At 48.4% G+C, this 18,570-nt stretch overlaps 1 protein-coding gene across 20 annotated transcripts in view; it reads left to right on the top strand.

Moving 5' to 3' along the window:
• Window positions 1–18,570, top strand: part of MYOCD (myocardin) — a 484,310-nt gene that overhangs the window by 451,462 nt on the left and 14,278 nt on the right. For all 20 annotated transcript variants that reach the window (XM_084982876.1, XM_084982873.1, XM_084982867.1 and 17 more), the window contains 3 exon segments: window positions 3,032–3,157; window positions 8,393–8,637; window positions 10,141–10,294. In XM_084982876.1, the coding sequence (XP_084839002.1) occupies window positions 3,032–3,157; window positions 8,393–8,637; window positions 10,141–10,294 (525 nt within the window).

Below are 18,570 nucleotides of genomic sequence, written 5' to 3' on the forward strand. Positions count from 1 at the left end.
GGAAGGAGAATCCCCAGGAAGATAACGTTTTCAGTGTCTACCCGCCACGTAGATTCCTCTTATCTCCGCTTTTACAGACAAAGTAGAAGTGGGGCGCCCGAGGTTAGATGACCAGCCCAGGGCCTCCCGTAGAGAAAGGGCCACAGCAGGACTGGCTTCAAAGCCCACAGGCTTTCCAGGCACAGAGTCACCCCTGGAGGAAGCTGGGCAGCAGGAGATGCCGATGGGCACAAAGTAGGAGCCCTGAGTCAGTCCCACCTTTCGCAGGCTTCTACCTGCTGGACCTCGGCAAAGGCCACCCCACCCCACCCCACCCCCGGGTCCCAACCCAAACACAGCTCAGTCCTCTTTGTGGACAAACCTACTGACTGGGGAGATGTGAGGAACCCACTGTGAATATCGTTAAAAGCACATTTATGGAGAGCAGTAAGGAGTTCCCGTCATGGCGCAGCGGAAACGAATCCAACTGGGAACCATGAGGTTGTGGGTTCGATCCCTGGCCTCACTCCATGGGTTAAGGATCCGGCATTGCCCTGAGCTGTGGTGTAGGTCACAGACGCGGTTCGGATCCCACATTGCTGCAGCTCTGGCATAGGTAGGCCAGTGGCAACCGCTCCGACTGGACCCCTAGCCTGGGAACCTCCATATGCCGCAGGTGCGGCCCTAAAAAACAAAACAAAAACAAACAAACAAAAAAAGCAGCAATGCAGTAGTGATGGTGGACAATAGCAGCTGCCCTTACTAAGCACTTACTGTGTACCAAGGCCCATGCTAGGCACCTGCCGACATTGTCCGTTAGATGTTCAGAGAAGGAAGCAAGAACTTGTAAGGCTGAATAGCCATGCGGCCGCGGGGGGCACCACAGACCCCACCCTGCCCCCGGGAGTGCCTGCTCCAGAAGCCACCCCCAGGTCTGATGGGAACTTTCCTCAGCCTGGACATGAGGACGTGAGGTCCTGCGTGTGGGCATCCACTCAGGAGGGGGCGGGGTCACCCTCGGTGACAACGAGATGCGATGCTTTGATGCTTCCGCAGCATCCCAGCTCCGGAGAGACCCCTCCCACCCCTGTCCCTCCTCTCTGTTCGGTGAATTAATTGAAATCAGGTATTTTAAGTATATTATGTAGATTTTATTAATATATATTATTTTATACCTTTTTATTATATGCAGGTGCCATATCTTATTCATATTATAGGTATCATATATATACATATTTTATTTTTTTATTGAGGTATAATTGACATGTAATGGTATATTAGTCTCAGGTGTACAACATAATTGTTCACTACTGTATATATTGTGAAATACACAGTGTGTACAGATACACAGTATCAGATGTACAACATAGGTATTTGATATTGTACCTGGTATAAAATACACAGTGTATGCAATGCATTCATGATCAGGTGTGTGACATAATTGTTTGATATTGTATCATAATTGTTTGATTACACATGTATTTCACAATGTATCTGATAGTAACAATTTTTTTTCTTGTTTGTGAGAGTCTTTAAGAATCTCTAGCATCTACTCTCTCAGCAACTTTCTTATTTTTGTAAAGAATTTCTATCCTCCTTTTTTTTGGGGGGGCCGCACCCACGGCACATGGAGGTTCCCAGGCCAGTGACTGAACCCGAGCTGCAGCTGTAACCTATTCTGCAACTACGGGAGGGTGAGCTCCTTTAACCCACGGCATTGGGCTGGGGATCAAACCCGAGCCTCCACAGCAACCCGAGCCGCTGCAGTTGGCTTCTTAACCCACTGCGCCACGGTGGGAACTCCCCAGCAACTTTCAGATAGACAGGGCTGTATGATTAACTGCGGTCACCATGCTGTACAGTAAACCCCCCGACTTAGTTACTTTATAGCTGGACCTTTGCACTTCTTAGACCCCTATTAGATATTCTATTTGGAAACACTTTTACTCTGTAAAGCATGCAGGGATCAGGACAGTTTCAGGAATGGTTTACGACGACCTTTTTTCCTGAAACCATGCCGATGCTGGTCACTGCCAGGCCTTCTTTCCCTGCATCCGAGCGAACCCAAGGCCACCCGGGAGGAGGTGCAGAGCAGGAGGGGGACAAGAGACAGAAAAAGCAGAGCCAAAAGAGTCGTACGTTTACTGCACAAGAGTCCAGAATCCAAGCATTTTCCCTTCCCCTGCGCGCTGCAGCCGGGCTTTGCAGCCAGGTTTCCTTGATCGCATCAGACAGGGCCTCAGTCCATGAGTATCGTATCCCTCTGACACGAGCTTCCTCAGCTTCTGATTGAAAGGTGGTTTGGGGAAAAAGACATGTTCTTTTCTCCTTAACCCCTGAGGTCGGGAAGGAGGAGACGAGCACTGAGCAGTGCCGGGCAAAATGCAGAAATCACTGCATGTCGGTTCATATCATACTTAGATATACTGAATGCATGCACACACACGCATATACACAGACACATAGTCCATACACACACACATCACAGGTATATATACACAGACACACACACAGACCATAGACACGCGTGGGAACATGCATGGAGATACAAACCTAATATATGCATACACACATTACACGGGTGTCTACACGCATGTACCCAGGGACATGCATGTGTATGACACATACGCACACCTGCACGCTTTCCCTCCGTCTGTGCTAACCCCCTCTGCACCTCATTTTTGGGTGGCCTACTCTCCCCAGAGTTCCTCCCTCCTCCTGTCTTTGTCAACCCCAAGGTCAAGTCCAACAAGAAGCCCTTGCCACAGGAGTGGAACCTTCACACGGGGCCAGGGGTCCCGGTTCCCCTGGGTCAGAACCAATACCTGTCTGCTGGAGTGACTAGGAACCATGCCTGCTTTCTCCCTTAAAAGTGTCCTCAGTTTATGACACATTATATCTGGGGGAACGGACGTGGTCTGACGGCACTCAGATAAGAAGCGCAGGTTGACACAGCAGAGCTTTGGGGGTCCAGGGGGGCTCTACAGCAGCATTGCCATGTCACACGGTTGCTACCCCCGCATCCTAATAATGTGCCCCCTTTGGATTTTAGGATCTCACTTTGGGCTCGGAGAATGAGAGAAATGACTCGGCCCCACAGTCCGGCAACCAGTCAGACCTGGGGAAGCAGGGGCTCGGCCCCCTGGGGAGCCCCCTCCCCGTGCATGCGGCTGTAAAGGTAGGTCGGGCCCACCGGAGCGCTCTGCTCACCGGGCCCGCGTGGGGCAGGGCTTCTGCGTCAGGTCTGGCAGCGCAAGGAGAGTCCCACCGACCCACGGGAGGCTTCCAGCCGCTGGGCACGTCGCAAGACAGGAGCTGAGAAATGAACCAAAGGTGTACATGGAGCAAGAGTCCACCATCCAGGCGACACGGCAGGGTCTTCCCTGCGGAGAAGCCCCTCCGTTTGCCTTTCTTTGGGATCCCAGCTCAGCCTGCATGTTCCTGACTCAGAAGGAAGGTTATTAGCTCAGCCCCCAGGCAGACCCAGCCGATGACGGCCGTGCACACAGGGTTTGGACCTGCCATCCGACAGGTGCGGGCTGGTGGGATTTTATGCAAGACAAGAAAACCCCGAAGACCTGATAAAAATCAGAAGCTGTGTCACCGCAGCCAGGCTCCCCATGGAAATAAAGGTGGAGGGAGAATTTACATGCTCAGTAGACGCGTCCCTGCTGGTTAAATAGTGGGTTCATGTTCTCAGCGTTGTATGGAAGAATTCACGGAGCACTTTCTCCTGAATGAACTGCCTGGTAGTCATTTAACTTGCTTCATACTATTTTGCGCCAGATGACTTATAATTGATTTGGGGGCATGTTTTCTCAGCTCCAGAGCCACCGCTTAATGCTGGGATGATTCTGAAGAAATTTCTTTTAAAAACGTTGTAATTGAGTAACAGTCAATATTAAAGTGACAGCCCCACGGCCTCTCCCCTCCCCTGCATATATGCAAAAGTGCTTTTCCTGTTCTAAATAGATGGGGGGTATTTCAGATTCCCGGTAGAGCTCCCCCAGACTGCAGAGGCTCCAACCCAGCCTACAGTTCACGCAGCTCAACAGCTTCAAAATGACGTGGCCATCGACTTTTGTTCATTGCAGGGGGAGGGGGCGATTCAGTGATTTCTAATGCGATGCGCAAAGAGGCTTTTTTCAGTATTGCTACCGAAGTCTTGAAACTTTTCCCAGTGAACATGGGAAAAGGCTTCAGCCTCCCTGTACCAAGGGAGAATGATTGTTGTCCCGAGGAAGGACAGTCAGTTGAGCAGGCCACGAGGGTGCCAGCCAGCCGTCCAGCTGGACCGGTTATTTATGCGAGAGCCAACAGCCCTCCTGATTGGCCAACGCCTGTGAATTCTCACTTGATGAATATTCATCATGTCTAAGCTGGGAGGATGCTGGGGGACTTGAAGGACACAACTGCCCCAGGAAAAACATCTCTGCACTATCCCCGACTGTCGAAGACTCATATGAGGCCACTGAGAGAAGGCACAAGAACACTCTTGGAAAACCGTAAATCCCCTTCGAGAGACGGGCGCTCACAGTGCGGACTCCGAGGGGTGGGATCAAGTCAGATAAAACAGGATCCCTGCTCTCAAGGAGGCTGCAGTCTCGTTCGGTATTACAGCCACGACTAGTCCTGTCGGTATTTTGAGCAAGTAGGAAAAGCATGCTCCCAAGGACTGGAACAGACATCTCCCCAAAGATAAACAAATTGCCAATAAGCACGTGAAAAGGGGTTCCGTGTCCTTCGTCATCAAGGAAACTCTAAACAATGACCAAGCACCACTTCACACTCACTAGGAGCTAAAATTTTATGTCATTTTTTAAAAAAAGGAGTTCCCGTGGTGGCTCAGCAGGTTAAGGACCCAGTGTAGTCTCCATGAGGATGTGGGTTTGATGCTTGGCCTCTCTCAGTGGGTTAAGGGTGTGGCATGGCCACAAGCTGCACAGTACTTCACAGACATGGCTCAGATCCAGTGTAGCTGTGGCTGTGGTGTGGGCCTGCAGCTGCAGCTCTAGTTTCCACCCCAGCCCAGGAACTTCCATATGCCACTGCTGCAGCTCTTTGAAAAAACTTAAAAAAGGAAAATATCAAGTTTTGAGGAGGCGGTGGGGAAACGGGAAGCCTCATGCACTGCTGGCAGAAATGTGAAATGGTGCATCTGTGTGGAATGCGGTTTGGTGGTTCCTCGATAAAGTCAACATCGAATGACTATATAAGCCAGCAATTCCACTCCTAAACACATACCCCCAGAGAACTGAAAACAGATGTTCAGACAAACACACAGGCAGGAATAGTCATTGCAGCACCGTTCCCGATAGTCCAAAGTTGGAGCGGACCCAGAGGCCCCTCAACTGCAGAGTGCATAAACACGGCAGACCACACAGCGGAATATTACTCAGCCATAAAAGGAAGCGAAGCACTGACTCTTGCTGCCGCATGAATGGACCTTGAAAACATGCCCGTGCAAGAAGCCCGATGCAAAAGGCCACAGAGCATCTGATTCCATTTTTTATGAAACCTCCCAAAGAGGTGGATCCACGGAGACAGAAGGCAGATGAGGGGTTTCCAGGGGCCTCGGGAAGGGGGGGATGGGGAAGGGCTGCTTCGTGGGGATGGAGACACCTTGTAAGGTGATGAAAATATTCTGGCTGCGCAACATGCACTGACGGTTGCACACAGTTATAAAGGTACCAAACGCCGCAGAATTGCAGCTTGGAAAGTGGTTGCCATGGTGATGTTTATGTTCTTTGTATTTCACCACAATATAAAAAGAGGGTCCCCTTCCCCAAGCGGCCACAGCCACCCCATCGGGGCAGATCACCTCCGACGCAGAAGGGAGGCGGGGCATCAGTCTCCCTCACCCCCCCAGGCAGGGTCTGCAGCCAGGTGACCGTCACAGGGTGGCCTCAAGTGTCCTATGAGACCTGCAGATAAGAGGCATCACTGTGGGTTCGAGAAGGCCTCACAGGTGAGCAGGGGGTTGAACCAGCCTTGAAGGATGAGCTGGAGTCAGCGAGCCCAGGAGGGAGCCGCAGACAGCAGCAAATTAGAAAGAAAGGAGGCAGGAGGGGTAGGCTCTCGGGGAGGGTGTTTAGTGGCGTCAGTGCTGGGCAATGATCTCCTTTGCAGCCTGGACTTTGGACGTCAGCGTGCAGGGCAGGCTGGGCAAGCTGCGTGTAGGCTGTGGGGTGGCGGGCTACACGGCCGGCCCAGCGGCGTGTGTGGCTGCGCATCAGAACACCTTGAGCCTGTCCAGGCCTCTCTGGCCGCAAGCCACACCCTTCCCGCTTTACACAGACAGGGTCTTAAACCACCGGGATTCGGATCCAGGTCTGCGTTGGGAAAGTGCCTGTGCTCCTATGTATGGACCATGCAGTTTGAGAGAGAAAACAAAACCCCGCCACCTCTGGATCCTCTGGCGTCCGAAAGAGCGTGAAACGCTGCAGTCCCATGGATTCAGAGTTCCGTGGGGTCAGTGGTCTTTGCCCCCTCGGCATCTGGAGAAAATGGCCCGATTCTAGAAGGCATACCTTCTAGAATGCTCAAGAGTCCCTGTATGAAGGCAACAGAGAGAAAATTCCTTTGCCTCTGACTTAAATGCGAGACCCCAGGGCTGAAGTTCCCCCACCCAAGGCACATCCGAGGAGCAGTGGGGACAGGGGCTGAGCTGCAGCAGAGCAGGGCAGAGCTGGCTGCAGGGCCCTGTACAGAAGACTGATTAATTAATTGGAATGCTCATCAATGGAGGAGCAGGGAGGAGGGCCACCCGGCCCACGGGAGAACGTGAGCCCATTGTCCATGGTGTCCAAGAAGCCACCTCCCCTAGAAAACACAAAAGAGCTTCGGTGGTGGGACGTGCTGAGTCAGAGAAAAGCAAGTGGAACAGGTCACCTTCAGATGTGTGGTTAGTGGTTACAATGGGGACGCTGCCCGGTCACAGCAGGCCTGCCAGCTAATCAGGAGCCCCCTCTGGTGGACACTGCTGGTACCACACCTTCCCTCGACCTTGTCCCTGGATCCTCGAGACTCCCACCTTGATAGCCACAGCCATGTTGATTTCAATCTTCTGTAATAAAGTCAGGGTCTAGAAATGTATGCGGTTTTTTTTTTTTTTTTAGGGCAGCACCCACAGCATATGGAGGTTCCCAGGCTAGGGGTTGAATCAGAGCTATAGCTGCCAGCCTACCCCACAGCCACAGCCACACGGGATCCAAGCCACGTCTGCGACCTACACCGCAGCTCACAGAAATGCCAGATCCTTAACCCACAGAGCAAGGCCAGGGATTGAACCCGCAACCTCATGAGTACTACTAGTCAGATTCGTTGCTGCTGCGCCACAACGGAAACTTCTGGGTTTTTTTAACTGATGGCAGTAGGGGCCAATTGCTTCCCAATCTGTGGAGGCCTTTTTTTTTTTAGGAGCAGGTTATAAATAGAATCACACTATCCTTTGAACTCTATTATTTCAACAGCACGTTTGGAGTTCTCTGGTGGTGCAGCAAGTTAAAGACCCAGTGTTGTCTTTGCAGTGGCTCAGATCACTGCTGTGGCATGGGTTCGATTCCTGGCCCAGGGACTTGTACATGCTGTGTGTGGCCAAAAACAAAAATTTATCTTCTTTCATTGATTTTACTGTGATCAAAAGGAGAGAATATTTTCCCCACCTTGTAGGTGAGGTGTTTGAGATGTCATAACATAACACGGATAACTGAACCATGTTCAAAAATGTCTTAGCTTCCAAGCCCGTGTCCTTCACTTTTTTCAATAGTCCAAATTGCGCCACGATGGTAACTTCTGGAAAGATCCTTGTGGACAGCTAACCCTTCCCATAGTCAGTAAAATATCTTTAGTTCAGAGGGTGTCCCTTCCTGATCTTATATCCATTTTTGGTGGGAAGGGAAATGGATCTTACCTTTAAAGAAGCAGCAAACATCCACACTCTGGATTTTCAAAGACAGGCTTAAATGTCGTCTGAGTTTCTGTCATCAAGAGTCAGCTTACGAAGGGCGTATTTAAAGGTGATAACAGCTATACGGGTGGAAGAACTTTCTTAGAACTCCCTCCCAAGAGCAGGTTATCGCCTTCATCCAAAGTCAGTTGGTCTTAGGTGAGGAAGGTGCCCTCACGAAACACGGGCTTACATCTCACTTTAGGCTAGAAAGGAAATTCTTCCCGAGCCCCCTCTGAGATTCAAGACTCCCCGCCTAAGGAGTGTCCTTGCACTGTGATGAGTTTACAGTGGATTAGATGCCTTCATGTCCCCGGGTCTCTGTGCATCCTGCCTTTGCTGCACTGGAGACCCGGGGCTCAAGAGCATTCGTCAAACCAAACCTCCTAGAGGTAAACCCATGATGCCAAGTCATTCCCATCCGACACCTCAAGCGCATATGCTCTCTCTCCATCCCCTTTGCAGTCCAAGTCCTTGAGCGACGGTAAGAACCGCCACAAAAAGCCCAAAGACCCCAAGCCCAAGGTGAAGAAGCTCAAGTACCACCAGTATATCCCTCCGGACCAGAAGGCGGAGAAGTCGCCTCCCCCCATGGACTCTGCTTACGCCCGGCTGCTCCAGCAGCAGCAGCTGTTCCTGCAGCTCCAGATCCTCAGCCAGCAGCAACAGCACCGGTTCAGCTACCCCGGGATCCACCAAGCTCAGCTCAAGTAAGTCAGGGGAGCCCAGGGTGGTGCCTGCAATGATGCCCCGCACGTGCTGAACACACTCGAGCTGCGGCGCGTGCTCCTGCCTCCCCAGCACAGCGCCCCTGCTGGTCACAGATGGATGGGCATCCGCCGTGCGCAGCAGTGCCCCCCACTCCCTCCCACCTCCCCTGAGGGCCACCTGGCCCGCGCTGTTGTTCCCCTCACCCTCCAATTTCTGCTGATTTAATCTCTATCACCTTGCTCTTATTATTGCCGATTTATTGACTATTCCGTGCCTGATCCTTCTGGGCAATTAGCTGGTGATCTGATCTAAATGCAAACCAGCCCCGCCTCCTAAAGGTTGTGGTCCCCCAGGCCCAAGGTGTGAAGAGGTTTGCCCCCCCACCATCACCAAGGGGCTCTCTGCCACCAGCCAGGCAACCCACGATCCCACTCAACTCTGATGTCATCTACCCGGAGAGAGTGTCAGGTTCCCACAGGTTAAGGGCTCAGTCTACAAAACTGCCCCTCCCCCCCCCACCTCAGAGCCCGCGGTGTCACCTGTGCTTCTGACCGACAGGCTGTAGGCGGAAGGTTCCACCAGTCCCCTCCTTGAGTTGGATTAATTTGCTAGCGGCACTGCCAGAACCCGGAGACAGGGTAACTTCCTAGATCAGAGGCTTATTATAGAAGGACTTCACTCCCCATGGGGACAGCCAGATGGAAGAGATGCTCGGGGCAAGGTGTGTGTGAGGCAGGCAGAATATCTGTGCCCCGTCCACGGCCGCTACTCTCCCCAGATCTCCCAATCAGCTTTCCCAGCCCTGAAGCTCTCTGAACCCCATCCTTGAGGGGTTTTATAGAGGCTTCGTTAAATGGGCACAATCGACTAGATCATTGGCCATTAACAATCAGTTCAGGAGTTTGCCTGATGGCTCAGCAGTAATGAACCCAGCTAGTATCCCTGAGGATGCAGGTTGGATCCCTGGCCTTGCTCAGTGGGTTAAGCATCCGGCATTGCCGAGAGCTGTGGTGTAGGTTGCAGGCGCGGCTCGGATCTGGCATTGCTGTGTCTGTGGCATAGGCCGGCAGCTGCAGCTCTGATTTCAGCCCCTAGCCTGTAAACCTCCATATGCCATAGATGCAGCACTAAAAAGACAATCAGTCAATCAATCAATCAATTAAAATTAAAAAAAAAAAACAATCAATTCAACCACCAGCCCTTTCCCCATCCCAGAGATCAGGCGTGGGACTGAATGTTCCTACCCTGTAACCACTGGCTGGCTCTCCTGGCCACCAGCCCCCAGCCTTAGGTGACATCTCAAAGTCACCTCGTTAGGATAACAAAAGGCAGCCTTTGCTTTCAAGATTTAGGAAATTACAGGGGTTTGGGGAGCCATGCCAGAAACCAACCAGGCTGAAAACCGAATGTATATTTCTTATTATAAGTCACAGTATCACATACACAGACACACACATTTGACTGTATTTTAAGTCCTTTTTTTTTGTTTGTTTGTTTTCCAGGGAACCAAATGAACAGATGGCCAGAAATCCAAACTCTTCTTCAGCACCGCTGAGCAGTACCCCTTTGTCTCCTGCCAAAAACAGTTTTTCTGGACAAACTGGTGTCTCTTCTCTCAAACCAGGCCCTCTCCCATCCAACCTAGATGATCTGAAGGTATAGGGTTTGGCATGCTTTTTTTTCCCTTTTTTTTAATAAATATTATTATTATTTTTAACCGCTCTGGATGGAAACCCAATGGAACAGAACCCCGTGGGCTCCCAGCTCCGCTCTTCCACTGGCTCTGCAGCCTTAATGCTGGTGCACCTCCAGTCCAAATAATCTACATGCACGACTTATTGTAAGAATCAAATAGAATCGCAAACACGATAGAGCTTGGCGCAGGGAGCAGCCTTGAGGTGCATACAAGCTTCCAGTGGCCAGTTTCATGATGCGCTTTTAACCAATCCCTCGAAGTAAGAAAAACAAGAATCACCCTAGAGAGCTTTTCATAAATCTGAGTCTGTTCAGCATATCTGACTGATTTTAGTCAAAGTATTTATTGCCCCCAATGTTTTGAATGTTAACGGGTCCTTTCCATCAGGAAATGATGGCAGCGGTGGATGGAATTTGAGTGTTTCTGGTGGAGTTTTGGTTCTTTTTCTTAAATCAGGATATTGTTACCTAAGGAGAATAGCCCTTACTTCACAAGGTAAAATGCTGGGAACCCTACGTCAATAATATAAGACATAGGAGTTCCCGTGTGGTTCAGCACGTTAAGAACCCAGCATAGTGTCCACGCGGATGTGGGCTCAATCCCTGGCCTCGCTCAGGGGGTTAAGGATCCAGCGTTGCCACAGGCTGAGGCGTAGATCACAGATGCAGCTCGGATCCAGCATGGCTCTGGCTGTGGCATAGGCTGACAGCTGCAGCTCTGATTCGACCCCTCGCCTGGGAGTGGGTCATATGGTGCACGTGTGGCCATGAAAAGAAAAAAATAAATAAACGTGATACTTTTCTATTATGAAATCCCCAGATCTGAGGACTTCTGCCTGAAATGTAGCAGCAGTTGGTTAAAGGACATGCATGTGCTAGGAACAGACTGTGGATCACAGACCACATGGGTCTCAGTTCACCGAAAGGGCGTTGTGCCTTGAGTTGCGCCTGGTGTGTTTCAGAGCGGTCCCCAGGGCCAGCAGGTCCATCCGTCAGTATTCACGAAAGGACAGAACAGGAGAGACCCAGAGCCCTTCCACGTCTACCTCGGGGCCCTTCATGTCCCCAGTGCCCACTCCATCCTCCGTGACTACACCTGTTCACCTCCTTGCCTGGGCGCTCTGGTGACTCTTCCCCCCAGGACGATCTTAATTTTCCCTGCAAAACTAAATCCCTACAGGTGCCCATAGTTCTCACCAGCCAATCTTACGGCGCTTCCCCAGCGCCCCAGGGCCTCCTGGGTCACCCTTCCTCCCACGTTCAATCCTTGGTCGTTATCATCTTCGGGGGCGGGGGGGGGGGAGGGGCGGGTAGGACTGGGCCGCTTTCTAATGAGAGGAAATGTGATGGCTACCAAGTGCCAGCACGGGTAAATAAAATGTACCTTGGGTCTTGAGAGCAAAGGTGTCTCTCTTCCTGACGGGATAAAAATGCTTGGGCTTGGTGGCCCTTGTCCCACTTTGGCACCTGTAGACTTGGCGGAGGATGTCAGGCTGGTGACGCGTCCTCCCCGCAGGGTGGTCCCTCCCCACCCTGCCCAGATCATAAACCCGGAGGGAGGAAAGTAGCCTCTCTCACCTGGACCGCTTGACGCTGAGTGAAATAAAAGGGCAGATATTGTCTCTGTGCTGCTCTGAGGTACCCGGAGCCTTCAGATTCATAGAGGCAGGAAGCAGAACTTCCGTGGCTGGGGGAGAGAGAGTGGCGAGTTAGCATTTCAACAGGCCCAGGTGAGAGAGACGGAAAGGCTTTAGAGATGGAGATGGGGGATGTTTGTACAACACTGTGAAAGTCCTTAATGCCACCCAACTGCACATTGAAACATTGTTACATGGTAAAGTGCATGTTATATGTCTTTTACAAGGATTTTTTCTTATAGTTGATGTACAGGGTTCTGTCAATTTCTGCTGTACAGGAAAGCGACTCAGGTATCCATAGATGCACGTTCTTCTCCTGTTATCTTCCATCATGTTCTATCACAGGTGACTGGACGTAGTTCCCCGTGCCATACAACAGCACCCCATTTGCGTCTATGAACTCCCTGTCCGTCCCACTCCCTCCTCCCTCCCCCTTGGCGACCACGAGTCTATTCTCTGTGTCTGTGAGTCTGTTTCTGTTTTCTAGATAGCTTCCTCTGTGCCATATTTCAGACTCCACCTGTAAGTGATCTCATATGGTATTTGTCCTTCTCTTTCTGACTTACTTCATTTAATATGATCATGTCAATTGCATCCATGTTGCTGCAAATGGCATTATTTTGTTCTTTTTAATGGCTGAGTAGTATTCCGTTGTACATGTATACCACAGCTTCTGAATCCATTCGTCTGACAATGGACATTTAGGTTGTTTCCATGTCTTGGCTACTGTGAATAGTGCTGCAATGAACACACGGGTGCATGCACAGAGGTTTTTGTTTTGTTTTTTCCCTAAGTAGTCTCTTTCTGGATAGAAGCCTGGAACACACAGGAATGGAAATGTCTTGGCCTCAAAGAAAACATAGTCCATGGAGTTCCCGCTGTGGTGCAATGGGTTCAGAATCTGGCTGCGGCAGCTCAGATTCAATACCTGGCCTGGGAACTTCCATAGGCCACGGGTATGGCTATAAAAAAAAAAAAAAAAAAAAGAAGAGACTAGAAAACATAGTCCAGATAAGAAATGTGCCATCTGGCAGAGCGCCCAAAGGTGGTTGCCTTGCTCAGAATCATCGGCTGCTTGTAGGAATAATCGTTAGCAGAGGCATAAGGAGATGAGTGAAGGTGGTTGACAGCAGCAACTGCCGCTTTTTGAATATAAACTGTCACTCGGGCCTCTTTCGTAGATTTGCTTTATTTTCCACCCTGAAAGATGGTTTAAATGCAAACATAAAAATTCAGGATCTTGGAGTTCTAGTTGTGGTTTAGCAGGTTCAGGACCCAACATAGTGAGGACGTGGGTTCCATCCCTGGCTTCATTCAGTGGGTTAAGGATCCAGTTTTGCCGTGAGCTGTGGTGCAGGTCGCAGGCACGGCTCGATCTGGCGTGGCTGTGGCTGTGGCTGTGGCTGTGGCCAGGCAGCTGTAGCTCCTATTCCACCCTTAGCTTGGGAATCTCCATGTGCCACAGGTGCGGCCCTAAAAAGGAAAAAAAAGAAAAGAAATCAGGATCTTAAAGAGGTTAAATAATATCATATGCACGTTGACCAGCCTCTAAATGACAAAACCGGGGCTTGGACTGCGGTGACTTTGCTCTTGTTATTCTGGAGATGAAAGTGGAAGGGGGGACAGACAGGAGAGATCTGAAGTGGACTTGACCGTTCTGGGGATGGCAGAGGTGTCACTGGGGGGTGTTGGCGCTCAGAGCAGTGGCAGAACTCGGGAGGGTAGAATGAGGAGCCGTCGGGTAGGGATGTGGGCGAGTTCACGCCCATCAGGACGTGAGGTTGCAGGCACCTGCAGGACGACCCAGAGGAAACGTCGCGGCCGTTTCCAACCAGTGAGAAGTACACCAGCCCGGCTCAGCTCAGCCGTGTTGTCAGGGGCAGGCACAGAAATCGGGGAGTCATTTGCCTTGTGGGGAGGGCGGGAACTCAAGGAGCGAATGAGCCAGCAGGTGAGCAGAACAGAAGGAGTGGGAGGGAAGGATGGAGGGGGCGGCAAGGGTGGAGGCAGGAAGGAGAGGAGAAGAGCCGAGGCGGCAAATGATGGAACCGCCACCTTTGGGGAAAGGAACTGATGAAGGTGCCCTTCAAACAAAGGGAGCAGGCAGGCAGGATAATCCTGGTGCTGTGATGGTTTCCAGAAGCACTCACGTTTCGCTCCATAGACGTCAAAGGGAAAAGGCACTGAGAAAAACATCTGATTCCTCCTGGAAAAGGTCTAAGTGGCCCTTTCACAGAATATGGACTTTTATATATATATATATATGCTGTTTCCAACAAACTGGAGAGTCAGAGAGCCAGAGAGCTACTGAAAGAGAGAGAGAATGAGAGAGGGGGAGAGAGGAAAATGGAAAGTTTAAAAACTGGGAAAATATTGGATGGATATTAAGAAATAATTGTTCATATTTTTAGGTGTGGTAAGGCTCTTGTATCTATTTTTAGTACTCAAGCGACTTATGTCAAAGACTTTTAGCGAAAGCAAAATACTTATAGATTAAAATATATAATTGGGAGTTCCCTGGTGGCTCAGTGGGTTAAGGATCCCACATGGTCATTGCTGTGGCTCTGGTTACTGCTGTGGCTCAGGTACAGTCTCTGGTCCTGCAAATTCCACATGCCGCAAGCATGGCCCATAAATAAATTTAGTAATTGAATTAACTACATCATTTGCTTCCACATAATTCAGGAAATACTGGGATATAAAGCAAGATGGGGGTGAAAATGAAGCAAGTGTGAGTTGACAGTTATCAAAGCGGGCTAATGAGTGTGTGGATTCACTATAGTTTTCTATCTACTTTTTAAATTAATTTTAGTTTGTTATTGGAGTATAGATTTACAGTGTTGTGTCAGCTTCAGGTGTACTGGTTCATTTCTCCATAGAGATATGTCCATTCTTTTTCAGATTCTTTTCCCATCTAGGTTATCACAGAATATCGTGTAGAGTTCCCTGTGCTAACTACTGTTTTATATATAGTAGTGTGTCTACATTAACTCTGACCTCCCAATTTGTCCCCCCCCCGCCCACCTTTCCCCTTCTTTCTGCTTTTCTATCAAACTTTTGTGTGTGTTTGACATTTTTCATGATAAATGGTTTAAAAAGCTATCAATGATGAAAACAGCAGTGACTGTAGGAAAGAGGTGTCTACACGTCTTTGTCACAAGCGAGCCTACCCAGCCGAAGCTTCTGAAATTGAAAGTAAATTGGACTCAACAAGGACTCATTTTATTTTAGAAGATGAGCTGCATTATTGAATAATGTCGTTTAAATTATTCAGTACCAGAGCAGATTCTAAAAATAAACGTAGAACTCATTAATTTTAAGTAATTCTAAATTAAAACAATAATGAGTTGCCATTTTGTACTTTTTCAAACCAGCACATCTAAAAGAAAATGGCACAACCATATTAGCAAGGCTAGGGGGCAGGTGGCATGTGTTGTTGCTTTTGTGGGGTAAGTCGTTCCAACCCTTTTTAAGTAACTTGTATGTTTTTTAAGAAAACTTTTTTTAACTTTGTAATGTAAGTTAACTTTTTAAGTAACTTGTAACATATAATACTAACCTTAACTAACCTTTACGATAACTGTTTCAATAGCTGTTTATTCACTGCTGAAATAGGATAGTGTATGAAAAAGCTAAGAGCATTTTAAGAAACAACTGACTCACAGGCAGCATTGTAGATTCTGTTTCCTTCGAGACTGAAAATGCCTATGGACATGTTTTGTTGTAAAATAATCACTTTTAAATAATTATGGGAGCATACACTTCCGGTGTGCTTTTTTATTTTATCGTGGACTTTTTCAGGCATATCATGTCACCACGTAGTTAACCTTCCTCTTTTGGGCTCTTAACTTGCTTCCAGATTTTTGCTGTGAAACTGTAATTCATACACACAGGTATTCATTTCTCTAATTATCTCCCCAGGCTAAACGCATGGGCGTGGAACTCCTGAACCAAAATGTATTAATATTTTTACAAGCTCTTAGTCCATGTTGCCACATTCCTGTCGTGAGTGTTTGTGCCCATCTCTTCCCAGAAGCAGTGTGTTGGGGCCACACTTCTCACCCTGGATGCCCCACTCCCCGCAACCTGGGCCTCTTGTTCAAATGCAGATTCTGAGTCAGTAGGTGTGGGAGGGGCCGGAGACTCAGCATCTCCAACATAAGCACACAGATACTGTTTGCGCTGCTGGTCCAGAGACCACACTTGTAATAGCAAGGTAAAAAGAGCTTTTATTTTTCTCTCTCTCTACATTTCTATCCACTTATTTTTGTTGCTGCTTCACTGACCCAGAGTGTTATTATCCATTCCTTTGTCAATTCGATGAATACAAAACGATGTACGTATTTATTTTATTTGCATTTCCTGCAATGCTCAGGATGATACAAACGTGTTATTGGCCATGGTTGGTGGAGGGGGGGGAGTTGTAGTTGTTGTTTTTAGTGACAAAGATCCACCTGATATTTTATTCCAAATGCCTCAGTCTGGTTCAAACGAGCCAGAGGAGGGCAGATACCTTTATGAAAGTGGGAGGGTAGACGAAACCTGTCCTTCTGGTGCATTCTCTGGTCTCTTTCATCTTCTTCCTGGTAGATAATTGGAAAAGGATATTGTAACCGAGTCCATCATTCATCTTCCTCCGCTTCTTTCACGACGCACCATAAATCTCCCCACTTCTATTCTCGCAGAAGATTTGGATCTCATAATATGAAACCGTTCGTGTCCTTTTTCATGTCGGGACCCTCAATCCCGAGCAGGCTCTGACTCTCCACTTACCCTCAAGTTCAAGAGCACCGACGGAGTCCTCGAGTTCCTCCTCCAACACATCCCTGCTCTTGTCAAGCCCCTCAGGAGACGGAGACCTCTCCCAGTCCCGAGCCGTCGGAGGAAGGCTCTAGATGGACGTCAACATGAGTCATGCTTTGCTTCTATTTCTTCTTCTTTCTTTTCTTTTGGGCTGGAGAGAAAACATCTGAATTTTGCCCCTAGTGTTTCGTTCTTCTGATACTCCACTGGCTGCCTCCCTTCATTTTGTATGTCCTAGCCGTTTGCTTCAGATATTTTCTTTTTTTTGGGGGGGGCGCTTTTTAAAATTTTAGTTAATTTATTCCTTAAATTCGTTTTTATTAACCTGTAATCATTTTAATTTTATGGGGGTGCCGTTGATTTACAGTGTTGTATCAGCCTCAGGTTTACAGCAAAGTGGGTCAGCCCTACGGACACAAACATCCATTCTTTGCTGCCCCCCCCCCCCATGGGTCATTACAGAACGTTGCTTGTTAGTTACCTGTTTTATATCCAGTAGCGTGAATATGGTCACCCCATCCTCCCAATTTTATCCCACCCCTCCCCTTTGGGAATCCTAAATTTAATTTCAAAATCTTCGTGTACTTCCACTTTATAAATAAGTTCTTTTGCATCGTTTTAAATTAGATTTCACCTAGAAGCGATAGCAAATATTCATCTTTCTCTGCCTGGCTGACTTCGTGTGATCATCTCAGGGTCCATCCATGTTGCTGCAAATAGCACACTATTTCCTTCTTTTTTATGGCTGGTAATTCCCTGTATGTATGTATGTACCACATCTTCTTTATCCATTCCTCTGTCCGTGGACGTTTAGGTTGTTGCCATGGCTTGGCTGCTGTAATAGTGCTGCAGTGAACACTGGGGTGCATGTATCTCTTCGAATCACGCTTTTCTCCAGATATATGCCCATGAATGGGACTGCTGGATCAAATGGTCATTCTATGTTCAGTTTTAAGGAACTTCCGTACTGTTTTCCATAGTGGTTGTACCAACACTGTACTAGAGTTCCCTTTTCACCACACCCTCTGCAGCATTTATTGTTTGTAGACTTTTTGGTGATGGCTAATCTTACTGGTGTGAAATGACATCTCATTATAGCTTTGATTTGCATTTCTCTAGTAATTAGTGATGGTGAGCGTCTTTCGTGTGCTTTTTGGCCATCTGTCTGTCTTCTCTGGAGAAATGTCTAGTTAAATCTCCTGCCCCTTTTTTTGAGGGGGATTTTTGTTTTGTTGGCATAAAGCTGCATGAGATGTTTGCATGTTTTGGAGATTCATTCCTTGTCAGTTGCTTCATTTGCAACCCCATATTCTCCGGGGTGTCTTTTCCTTTTGTTTATGGTTTCTTTTACTCTGCAGAAGGTTTTAAGTTTAATTAGGTCCCCTTTTTTTTTATTTTCATTACTCTGGGAGGTGGGTCAAAAAAGATATTGCTCTGATTTATGTCAAAGAGTGTTCTGCCTGTATTTTCTTCTAGCAGTTTTATAGTAGTCAGTCTTATGTTTAGGTTAGGCCCCTGATCCATTTTGAATTTATTTTTGTGGGTGGTATTAGAGAATGTTCTAATTTCATTTTTCTTTACAAGTAGGCCATTTTTTAAAATTGTATCTTTTGTGAAGGGTTGGATAATGTCCATTACCCGGTTTTATATTGGGTATTGAGCTTTTTCTTTTGATGCATTGAAATTACTGGCTTCATTATGTGCCGTGCAATTTTTTTTTTTTAATGAGATTGCTGTTTGCATTTGCACATTCTTGCGGTATTTTTGACTTAGAGGAGTTTTTCCATTTTTGTGGTC

Source organism: Sus scrofa, chromosome 12, assembly GCF_054392235.1.
Source record: "Sus scrofa isolate SSC_HxYL_T2T_F1_AM1 chromosome 12, Sscrofa_HxYL_maternal_Yorkshire_Landrace_v2.0, whole genome shotgun sequence".
Classification (NCBI taxonomy): Eukaryota; Metazoa; Chordata; class Mammalia; order Artiodactyla; family Suidae; genus Sus; species Sus scrofa.